The 12,742-nt window shown below is 34.1% G+C and overlaps 1 protein-coding gene across 1 annotated transcript in view; it reads left to right on the forward strand.

Moving 5' to 3' along the window:
* Window positions 1-12,742, forward strand: part of UBR3 (ubiquitin protein ligase E3 component n-recognin 3) — a 113,287-nt gene that overhangs the window by 67,489 nt on the left and 33,056 nt on the right. The window contains 4 exon segments of the mRNA XM_080621699.1: window positions 3,177-3,287; window positions 5,531-5,731; window positions 6,569-6,705; window positions 12,322-12,407. Of these exon segments, the coding sequence (XP_080477825.1) occupies window positions 3,177-3,287; window positions 5,531-5,731; window positions 6,569-6,705; window positions 12,322-12,407 (535 nt within the window).

The following is a 12,742-nucleotide window of genomic DNA, read 5'->3' on the forward strand; positions in this document are numbered from 1 at the left end:
ATGTATTATTTTCAAAACACCAGTTTTCTTGTGGCTGTTCAGAGAACCTGATCAAGGAATTACTCTTCATTAGTTAGTGGAAAGAGTTGTTTTAACCTGTAACAGTTTTCTGAGCCGCTGCAGAGAAGGGGAAGGGGAGGATGAGTGGATGGAAAGAAAGGACCAGCAGAAGACTTCATCCTCTTCTGCTGAATCCTCAACTCTGCACAACATTAATGAAGTTCAATTTTATATTAGTTGGTATGTCACTGTCTAGTTTGCAGTTCTGTTAGCTGTTTCAAGCAGAGTTTTGCATTGTTTCACAAAGCCACATTACATCTTTTAATATTTAATTTTGAGAGCCAACTCTTGTTGCTGAGCAGGACATGTTCAGTCGTAGAACTTTGTGGAAGTGCTGCCTGTGACTTTCCTTGCTAGTGTGTGAAACAGCTATGTAAGAGAATACATAACTGTTCTGAGAAATCATTCTGGGGGAGAAGTTAGTCTATAGACTAATTCCAAGTGACATGCCAACTTTCACACAGATCTAACTAAATAATGAGCCTTTAGAAGCTTAAATATTGGCTTTAAGGAGTCAAAACTGTGACAGTTTTTTCTGTGACAGAATTGCTAGCTTTCTTGTAACTGTCATCCACAGATAATTGAAAGTTGCTAACAGCATCCAAGCTTGCTTATGTAAATTCTGTAGATTCTTATGTAGATTCTGTAGATTAATTTAGAGTAAATTCCGTAATTGTGTTGGTATTGTTTTAAAAATTGGGCAACATTTTCAGAAGAGCACCTTCTCCTGAGGTGTTTTCCTTTCTAGGAAGTAAAAGTTTTAAACATACAAGCAGGAAATTCTTTCTGAACATCTGAACAAAAGACTTTTTTAATTCAGAAAGAATCTGTGAACAAGCTTTCCTTCTTTTGACACTGAGGATGTTTGTTTATAGTTTCAAACAATTAATGAATATGTTTTTCCTACTGAAAAGTAGGAATCACTTCCTACTGAAGTGATAAAAAATATGGAAACAATACTGTAGCTTTATTTTCACTTTTGCATACTACAGATGGAAGGGGTTGCAAGCAAAATATATCTCAAAAACTTGATCTCACCGAAGTGCGTAGTTCTATTTCTGTGCAGTAACACTACCAGCAGATTAGTCTAAAATACTCCGTGTAATGCAAGGAGCAAATGCATCCTGCTTTCAAAAATGACAGTCCTAATATAAACATTAGTTGAATTGACTATACTTGCTTGCAAGTTTCCAGGTCACTACTGTGCTAAAAAAAATGTCTCTGCATGAAAGAGCTAATCCTTAAATTTCTTTTGGCATTAAAATGGAAACATCTGTTAGTGTCTTGAGTGTCTTGTTCAGCTGAGCTAAGCAGTAAGAAGTCCTTTTGTTTATCAAATGTGTCCTTCTCAGTAGATGTCCTTCCTCTAACAAAAGATTTCAGGAGGCAAGTAAATAATTTCTCTTAGATGTAAGAATTTGAAGTTATGAAGCAAGATATAGGTTATTCTGCAGGGAAAAAAAATATTCAAAAGCTTTGTGCTGCATTACAGAATGGGCAGAACAGGCCAGCTCTTTCCATAAAGATTCTTCTTGTGCTTTCTTAGCTGATATTTGATGCTCACTGTCAGTCCGGGAGTAGAATTCCTGCACATGAAAGGAAAATCAATGAAAGTGATTCTTTTTAGTATAGAGATGTATGACTAAGGATTAGGAGATAGAATTTTATATGCTTATATCAATAGGACTATTTTCAGAATCACACAGTGATTCAAGATAACTTGATATAGGTATGCTCTATCCCCAGCCTGTGGCTTGCTTGGGCTCTCCTTTATTTCTGAATTCAAGAGAACAGAGAAAAAGTCTTCCTGCTAAGACTTTGGGGTTGGTTTTTTATCTTCTGTAACTGCTGTTAAGCAGCCTTGTTAAATACATGCAATAAATAAAGGTTTTCCCAAATTAAACATTTGTTCTGTGGGGTTTATCCAGGTATACCATATGATCTTACTAAATAGTGCAGTTTACTAAATCATGCAATAACCAACAGGAAAAAAAAGAAAGTTTTTTCTTATTCTGTGGCCTGAGAGGGTCACAGCACATTACGAATGTCAGGTTGAGGCAAGGTAAACAGGGTTATGTCTTGTGGCTTGAATTTGTAATTTTTTTTTAATTTCCTGCTTGTATGCAAGAAAAAAATGCAATGCTAGGACATCCTTAGAAAATACAACTGTCAGAATTGGTTATTCATAGTACCCTGGTTTTGCATCATACAGTAAGAGTGAGTCTACACTAAAAATTGTTTCCCAATTCTGGTAGCTCTAAATCTTTTTCTGTTCCTTAAATGTATAACCAGAATCTACATTTCAGTCTGTGTATGAACTTTATTTCTTTTTTTCTTTTTTTTGAGACATGGAGATTTAGTAATTTGACTACAGCTACAAATTCTGCAGGAGAGTTTTCCAGAATTCCTTATCAAAATTTGCAGTGGTGCCTGGGTTTGGTTTTTTTTTTTTTAGTTCATTATTTTCTGAGAACTGCCACTGAGGTAACTTTATTTTTCACACTTGGGCTGTAAGTACAGTCTTTGAATGTGGCCAATGTTTTCAAAACAATCCTAGTATAAAACTCAATTCACTAAACAAATGTCTGTTCTCTTTTCCCTTTACCATGTATTATTCATAACATTTTTCAACAACTTACTAAAAACTCTTTAAAAAGCGTTTACGCTGAATTTTAATAACAGATCAGGGTTTAATTTTATAACTGTGATCTTGTTATTTTGGTTACATACGGAGCTGAACTAGGTGTGTTGGAACAGTCCATTGCACTTGTACATGGGATAACTTGTACTATTGAAACAGATGGTAGAGTTAGAGCTGTCTTCATGTTGTAATACATGAGGTTCTTTAAAGAAGCCATTATCTTAAGTGACAAGAACTGCAGAAGTTTAACTTAGGTGCTTCTCTCCTTGTTGGAAAGAATAGCATAATGGCAGCTGTGTAAGTTAGCATAAGGAAATACTTTAAATACTTTATAAAATAATTTTTTTCTTTATTTCCACATCTTTTGATTTGATAACATGCAAATAAAAATCTGTTTTTTAAATCTTAGAATAAGTTGTCCAAATAACTTCATATAAACTGCTCTTTTTTCTCATGATTTTTTGCTTTGTTCCAGAGCTCCTGCCTGCAAGCAGTGTCAATAGGCTGGGAAGGAGGTGTTTATGTACAAACTTGTGGTCACACTTTACACATAGATTGTCACAAATCCTACATGGAATCTTTACGGGTAAGTGAAACTAAAAATTCATTTTTGTTTATTTGGCTCTGAACTGTTCTTAGTGGAATCAATTGGATTTATGCTGTTCAATTCAGAGAAAGAAAGACTGGGTTTATGTGAATGAACAAGGTGGTTTTATTATGTTTCAGGAACTCTAGATACTAAAACTCTTATCACACCTTGACGATATTAACAGAAGTATTTTGTTTTCAGTTATTCTGACATGTCATAAAAAGTACTTCACTAAAATAACCTTGTTGTAAAACAATACAAAAATACAGTAATACGAGTTTTTATTTCTGGTATGGATTTCAGGTAAAATGTTTCTTACAGTTTTTTCATTTCTTTTTCATAGATTCATATTTTGGTGTTTCAAGTGTTAGAATTTACAGAGAAAGGGAAGAAAAATGAGAGGAATTTTACAAGTATAAACTTGTGCTTTTAGTTCTTAATATGAAAACTGAGTTACAGAAAGTTAGATATTTTTTATCTCTAGGTATGTATGGTATATGTTACATATATACGTGCAGGTTAGAGAAGTGAGTTAAAAGAATTTTTTAAAAGGTTTTTTTTTAATAAAATAATATTAAAATACATTTTTTAATAAAAATAAAAAGAATTTTTAATTTTTTAAAAGAATTTTAACTGTGCTTTTTTTCCCTCCTTGGGAAATACTGTTGGGAAATTACTGCTGTATATGGTTTTAAAATACTGTTTGTTAGTCAAGCCTTAGAAACCGTTGGCTAGGAAAAACATTCATTTCTTTTCACATGGTCTCAGTATGCAGGGTAGTAGTGTTCCATTGATGCTGCTGGCCTGTTTTAACCCCCTCAGCTTCTTGCAGCACAGTCTTCTGAATGGCACCATAGAATGCTACCACAAGCTCTGCAGTTGTAGAAGTCATCAGATTTTAGCAATCATTTCATTCTGTATTATTTAGTGTAACAAAATGAAGACTAATTGATGACGACTTCTTGCATATGAAACAGCCTTTTTATTCAAGATTACTTTATGTGGTATTTCTTTAGTTTTATTTTCTCATAAGTTTTGTTGATTTTTGTTTTCATTTTGAGAAAAACTATGAGCAGTGCTTTGTATTTCTAGTATCAGCATTGGTCATACTGTGAAACCTGCTCTAGAGAAATTGGAAGCTGTGCCACGTTTATTGGACCCCATGATGAACTGTACTTTTCCATATGACTGTAAAGATGATTTTCAGGGGTAATTTTGTCATCAAGATAATTAAGTAAAGTCTGGGCTTTCATGGTAGAATCTTCTTTTACTGAATTTTGGAAAAGTAATCTTTTGCACCATATACACGCTGAAGTCCCTTTTTCAGTGGATCCTCACTTAAAATTGAAGTAAACTGTAAATCCATCTCATCGTATTCTTGAAGATTTTTAATTTACTTCAGTGAACTTTTGATCCTACGTATTACTACTACCTAGGTGAATGCATAATAATTTAAACTATTTCCTAGTTTTCTTAATACTGAAATAATTTATATAGACTTGTATTCATATGGATAAACCGTTTTTTTTTTTTTACATAATACAATCAGAGATCAACATCCAGAAAGGTATGTAAAAGTCTCAGCTTTCTGGGCTGATAGCTTGAAGTTTAAATTACAGTCACCATTAATTCACAGGAGTGGGAGATGGTTGAGGCAGTTCACAAAAGTAAAGCAGTGTTGCTTGCCAGTAATAGGAATACTCAGGAGTATTACTTTCCACATACTTCCAGCTCCATTTTTTGATCCTTTATGATAAAGAAAAACAATTCAGAGTTTTGTCATGCTGCCCTCCAATAGCTACTTGATTAGCTCTTTTTCAGCCTGTATTTCTGACAAATATCTTCAAGCATTTCTCATTGCTGAAAATAAAATTGTCTTTAAAAGATCTTATCACAGGAGTCTCAAACTTTATTGGAATTGCTAGAAAGAGACAACACACGTGGAATGTTCAAAATACCTCATTAAAGGATTTCTAGTTTATTATGGGGATATTGTTGACAATGAAAAGTACTTAAAAATTAGGAAAATCAGTTGAGTTGGAGGGTTGTAAGACAGTTGCGTAGTTACGACCTTTTTCACTAAAATGAGGAGCTATTCCAATTACTATTTTTTATAGTTTTTGTTAGATCTAGTTTATAATCTTAGATTACAGATCTATTTTTTTCACTACACACCTGAAATACCAAACTAAAAAAATATGATCTTTTGCAAATTTCAACTACATCTTATTTTCTTTCAGAATGACCAGGTCCTCCAAGGGTTTTCAGTGGACAAAGGAGAATTTACCTGTCCCCTCTGTAGGCAGTTTGCTAATAGTGTTCTTCCTTGTTATCCTGGAAACAACGTGGAAAGAAGCCTTTGGCAAAGTCATAGTAACAAGTGTATGCAAGATCTTGTTCAAGAGGTGGAAGATCTTCAAGAACAGCTGGGAACTTTCCCAGTAAGCATCAGTGTAAGGCAGAAAGATCTTGTTAATTTGCCTCTACCTTTCAGTTTTTACGTTATGTTGCATTTGTGACCTCTTAGAAACTTGAGAACCTGGGAAACTTCATTTTTTCCTGAGATGGAAGACAGCATAATTTATTTATTTTTTTTTTTATCTTACATCAAGAGATTTTAGATATTTACAGCACTTGAACTGCATTACCTACTAAAAATAAACAATTAAAAAGCTATGACAAAATGTGATTAATATAATTTTTATGAAGTACAATTCCACTTCTCTCCATAGTAATTTACATAGAATTGAGTCATGTAATATAATTTTCATTTATCATTTTTTACAGTGTAAAAACCCTGATATCCTTGTAACTGGAAGTTATTTAAAGAATGTCTATTTATGAACATTTTGAGCTATAGATTATTTGTTTTACAGAAAGAGCAGTTTGCAGACATTCATGTGTTAAAAGCTTCATGAGGTCTTTCTGAATGATAGAATTAATTCTATTATATTTTGCTAGCCTTCCAGTCTTCATGGAAATACAAAGTGTTACTTTTGTGTACTTGTGCAATGCAAATATGCTTTAAAATAACACAAGCAGTGAGATCCTTAAACCTAGGACATGGAGAAAACAGTGATGTTTTCATATTGACAGCAAACAACAATAACTTTCAGAATAATATAACCCTTCTGTGAAATACAGTATTGGCTTTTAATGCATATTTTTCTTAGTCTGCAAACATGTTTTTATAAATATCAAAGTGCTACGCTTTGCAATCAGCTACTGTATTTCTTTGGGTAAAATTAACTAATCTTCTTGTATGTCTTTGTTCATAGTCTGAAACCAATCTCAGTAAAGAAATGGAATCTGTAATGAAAGATATAAAAAGTACCACACAGAAGAAGTATACAGATTATAGTAAGACTCTTGGATCACCTGACAATGATTTTCTGTTTATGTATTCTGTAGCCAGGTAGGTATGATTTTCTTTTTATTTTTTCTTTTGTGTTTCACACTAATGGTGTTACCAGATAGTTTACTTAAACAAACCAAAACAACAAACATCTCTTCAAAAAGTACTTTTTGAATACTTAGTACATCAAGGTTAGATTTTCTAATATTTGTATGCAGGCATATGCAAGATGGAAAGATGCCTCTCAGTCAATTTTTAGCATATGCAGCAGTGGCTTGAAACCTGGAGAACATTCTGTCATAAGATTATTTCGTTTTCTTTTTTATTCAAGATTTTGTTTTCCATATAATCAAAATTTTCTGTTGAATTTCTTTTTCAGCCTTCCTTTCCCAAACCGTCAAATCTCCTTTACTCCTGTTTAGCAGAATTAGATTATTTCTATATCACTGCCATATTGCTGTTATTTTAAATCACAGGGTGTTGTAATCTCTCCGTCAGATAGTCGTTTTGTTTAGTTAAATGGGGATCACAGGAGGAGCTTTTTCTACATCAGCAAGCAGGAATCTCTCTGTGTGTGAATCAGACTTCTGGAAAAAAGTGTCAAAACTACCAGCATTTTCTTTGTGATGTTTGATTCCAGTTTTATGGCTGTCAGGGTCGCAGACACTGTCTCCTAGAAAATCAAAATGGTCCCTCCTTCCATCTATACCATAAATGTTAAGACGCTCTGAATGGTTACTCTGCTCAGATTTACTGTAATACAGTGGTTTTCCATAAGAAGTTGAAATAGTTATTAAGCAAAGAATTTTTTGTACTCTGAGGACTGCAGGGTAGGTGCTGACTGCAAGTCAAGAAAAGAAAGTGCAGGTGTGCAAGTGATTCAGTAGTATTTTTTTACTGCAGTTTCATAAACTCTAGTTGCTGAGTGCCTTGAGTGTATAAGCAGTGGAAATACTCAAGATGTGGCTCAGCAAGACTCTGGATAATCAAATCTAAAGCTCAGCTTTTGCAAGAAGGTTGGACTATCTGATCTTCAGAATTCTCTTCCAACCTACATTATTGTATAGTTCCATTAAAAGAAATATTGTCTATATTTTTAAAGGTGTCTTTACTGTGCCTTAAGAGCAGCAATTAAATTTTATATATAGCAGATTATTCTATAATTTATATTATATTCTATATATATAAATCTATATATATAAAAATATATATAAATATATATAAATTATATTCTTTAATATATATAAATATAAGATTATTTTAAGTGATATATGCTATACAAGATTAAGTAATGTTGAGATTTTTAGCACCTATGTATTTGGTCACTACAGTTTAATATCTTTCCAAAAATACAAAGGACTCAAAAGTAATGTTTCCCATATAAAAGTATGATTACTTGTAACCATAATTTGATGTTCTATTTAAGGTAAAATAATGGTGTTATAATACATTTCTGGGTGTAATATTCTAAGATTTAAAAATCGATACTAAATATATTTTAAATATCTCTATATTTTATTATATTTTTATTAACACCCCAAGCCAAAAATTTTTGTTTTCATTCCAAGAGTTAAAAATACTTCAAAGCAGAACAGTGTTTCGTTGCTGCTTGCACTGCTGGAGAGAGAAATCATGGTTGACCACTAACATTAGAATATGCCACCTGTACTCATTGTGACCCCTCCTTGTTAGGCTAGACTTGTGTCAGTGGTTTCCTATTTATTCATGGCTGAAGGATTTTGGGTGTTGGGTCCAGTCTTGCATATTGTTACCATAACTCATAAAGTCACTTAGCGGGGTGCAGATTAGCTGCAAAATAGTTAATCTCTCTTGCCTTTCAATTTGGCAGTTCAGATTTGCAGGCTTCTACTACTTGATAATCACATAACTAGGTTGAAAACCCCTGAAACTTCTAAAAAGACATTTTAATACAGCCGTCGTTTCTGTTTGTGGAAATAAATATGTGAGCTTGTCATCTCCCAGAGCGAAATAGTTTTCTCTGTATGATCTCAGTATGTTTTGTTTAATTTTAAGTATCCAAACAATGGACTATCCACAGTTAAATTACAGGCTAACTTGCTTTCTGGAAATTATTTCTGTCATTCAGCCTGTTTCTTCCTTATTTCCATCCAATTCTTTCTGAGGTGATGATAACCTTGTGTTCCTTACCAACCTTTGAGCATTTCTAGTTTCATGTATCTGAAACATTTTGTTGTTTTTGGTCAGAACTTCTACAGCTGTTATTCATTTCATCCTTGTATTTAACATACAAATTAAGTGGTCAAGATGATAAGTAGTCCTCATTTAAATAAGCATTTGAATGCAATTATATTTTTATTCACTCCATATATTTGCAAGTGAATTAAACACTCTTAATCTTTTTATAAGTCATGTTCCGTTTTTTGTCAGAAAATGACATCACCTGCAGCCTTCTTAAAAGATGTTAGTTTACCGCTGGAGGCCAGCTTTGGCATGCTGGGATGGGAATACTACTGGTTAAACAAGATGTAGCCGCTTCCCACAGCTTATCCTTTCTGCTTCAGGAAAACCAGGAACTTTTCTTCCTTCACTCTTGCTTACCTAGGCAGATGTCACTGGTACTAGAAAAGAGAAATTACAAGCAAATTCTCTACCACCCAGTGGGAGAGCTAGCCCCTGTCTGCTTTCCTAGCAAAGGAGGCACTAGGGGTCTTGGCATCCTGATTTGTATGCGCAGCTGGAAATGCAGCTCCTCAGCTACCTCTCTCCCTACAGTCTTACCTTGTTAAATTTATGACCTTTTCATATGCATCCGTGTTGGTTTTGCTACTGATCTTAAAAGATTAGTATAGTGCATCATTTGCAAATCGTGTGTGCCTAGCTTTAATTTCAGTAGCTCCATGTTTGTAGCCCTGATGACTGTCATTTGTGGCAGTACCTTGGAGGCCTCTTTCTGTGTTGCACAGCAGTACATTTTGTTCTTTTGTTGGCTGTATAAACAAAGCTTTTGGTTTTGCTGTCGGCTACATATAGACTAATATAAGAACCTTCAGTTCTTCCCTTCCTGTCTGTGTTTCAGAACCTGTTTTGTTATTTTCTTTTCATATAGATATGTTGTCTCTGTAAAGTGAAATGGAAAAACTGATAGTGCTTAACTTGATTCTTGTGTCCCAGTAAAAAGAGGAGGTCCATCCAAATATGTTCTCTTTCTGGAAAGGGCATTGTATTTTTACTTCCCCCTACTCTGTCCTGTTACAAATTCTGAGAAATACCTTCTCCCTTCCCCCCACCCCCATATGTTCCTTTAATGAAAGCTCACAAGAAGAGATGAAGTAGGGCTGGTTTTTTATCAGGAGTCTGTACAGTTGAGCCAAATCCATCTTCTCAGGTTTCTTCTGTGAGTGAGGAAGATAAAGCCAGTGTTCTACAAAATTCATTGCTCCAATGAATGACACAAAGATTTCTAGATAGAGGAAACAGCCACTTATATAGATTTTCTTTCTCCTTCCTTCACGTTAAGGAGGCTGTGATGGAAAAGGATGCTTTCAGAGACCACTCTGTGTTCTATCTTGTATCAGATGCCCCAAGTTTTTCTTCATTGCTTTTCTTCAGTAGAGGGCAGATGGTGCTCAGATCCTCAAGGCAGAAGGGAGCTTGGATTAGGGGGGAGATACACTGGTCTCTTTCAAAATTATTTAGGGCTGTACATGATGTTGAACATTTTATAAAGGAGAAGTGTTCAGTTCCACAGAAGATGCTTTCTCTACTGTGCACTTTCATGCCAAAGTTCAGGTATGTTTTGAAAGAGATGTGTTAGAGGAAAATAGCTAATATCTATGTTTCCAAGAAAGCTGAACTGTAAGCTGCTGTCTTTGAGGGGCTGGAGGCAGTGAAAAAGTGTGGGAGGAGAGAGTTGGTATGGTATGTGTGATGGTGTATGTGTTTCCACAAATCTCTCTCCTAACATTCCATATAGCAAAACGCACTATATAACACCTCACATGTATCGAGAAGAGTTTGGTTTTTCTTATGTTTTTCAGAATTGTCCCTGAGGCTTGTTCTGTAAAATTGTACATATTTATTGGTGAAAGGGAAATTTAAAATTCTAGATCTAGGAAGTTATTCTCAGACATTCTGGTAGTGGGTTTGATTTAAATATTAATTATCTTGGTTTTAATGGAAGGCTGCCATTAATTTTGTTCTACAAATTAGTTATCAGAAAGTTTGTAGAAATAAAACATACTGGTTTCCTTTATATTCCCATGATGAACTAGCACGTACAGATCTGCAGTTGCTATTTTGTCCACTAATATGAAATCCCTCTCCCTGCATCCTTGCTGGTAGATTTTTAGAAGTTCAGTGAGCACTGCAAATCGCCTGAAGAGTGGAAAATTCCCCTGTCACACAGATGCCCTTATCAGTAGCAACCAGATGGAGCTCTGCGCAGGCACATTATCAATGTTAAATTGTCTTTTCTGAGTAGAGAGGATTAAAGCATTCCTTCAGAAATGGGTGGCATAAGCTGCAAATTTAGGGGTAGTAATATTCTGAAATGTTACTATTTTAAAACCCTTATGAAAGTATCTTAACAAACACTGCATATCAAAAATGTATTGTTCTTTCAAGCTGATGGAGCTCAAATATGTAAAAAAAATTCATGTTTTGAATAATATAGTCATCCTGTAGTTTCTTCTTTAGAGTATGTGGATGTGTGTTCTTATCTTAGATATATTATGTGCCTCAAATTCTAGAATAGTTTTTAATATGAATTCAGTTGCATTATATTGCACCTAAAATTGTTCACTTCTTAGTGAAAGGGCAAAATAAGTTTAGCCTGAGCTTTGCAGTTTGGGTTAAAGTAGCAAAATAGCATTTCAGACTAATAGAATTATATTCCTTTAATTAAAGAAATGTATGTTGACTTATTAAAGCAGCTCTCAGAGAACATAACGTAAATTGTTTGCTCCAAGTCTTAGGGGTAGAAGATAATGCAGTCCTGAAACATCCAATTGCAAAATTAAACAAAGCTAACGAATTTGGCCTAAACAATTGGTGCCTAAGTATCAGATTACAGTAATACTAAGAAAGAAAGATGCAGTGTGACATGCAGGGATTTAGTGACACAACTCTTGTGTCATACTAATGAGCTGTAGTGAATACCAGTGTTTCATTCAGAATTAACCTACAGGGCTTTTATTAACAAACTTATCTATAAAGGTCAGTGCTTCCATTATAATTCAGGCTGTTTTCTTACTTAGTTACTTGATAGCATATCCATTGTACTGTCTGTTTGTTTAAAGCAAAACAAGAGTCCTGCCAATAAGAGAACACTTTCTAGACATACCTGATTGACTGAAATTTAGCCAATCTGTATATTGTTGTTACAGATTTGCACATAAATTATCAAGGAGTTGTGTGTGCTTACAGAAAAAAGCCTCAGAATTAAATTTTTTTATTCTTCAATCACAACCGTTAGCAGCTCTTTTAATATAGTACTTGCTAATCAAACCACTTAAAATCTTATATGTAAGTATTTTGATAAAGCTAGTTTGAGTCATGTTTTGGCAGTATCTTGGACTAAAGATTGGTTCACAGGATTCTTTTACGTAGTGGAGGCTGGGAGTTTGTGGTGACTCTTATGTCTGTAGAAGCTTGAATAATTCTGTTCCATTCAACACAGTTATGTTTTTCTTACAGAACAAACTTGGAACTTGAACTGGTCCATCGAGGAGGCAATTTATGTTCAGGAGGGGCAAGCACAGCTGGGAAAAGATCATGTTTAAGTAAGCTTTATGTTATGAAGTGCAATTTAAATTATTAGAATATTGAGTAAAGATGTCTAGTTCTTTCTAACATTTTCTGGATTATATCAACTTTTCTTTTAAGAACTTTTTTTCTTGCCTTACTCTTTGAGTTTTGTTGCAATTTGAGAAATCTGAAACCTACTTTCCACAGATTATTCATTAGAGATGTTCATGTGCTGCGAGTGTAATCTATTAAAAAATAATTTGTCATAGTATCAATTGAATGGTTTTTGGTAAGTAAAATGAGAAGTATTTTAAGGGTAAAGCAGGAAAGCTTTGTTTCACCCTGGCTATTGCTTATAATAGTAATTTGT

The sequence above is a fragment of the Psittacula echo genome, assembly GCF_963264785.1.
Source record: "Psittacula echo genome assembly, chromosome: 6".
Lineage (NCBI taxonomy): Eukaryota > Metazoa > Chordata > Aves > Psittaciformes > Psittacidae > Psittacula > Psittacula echo.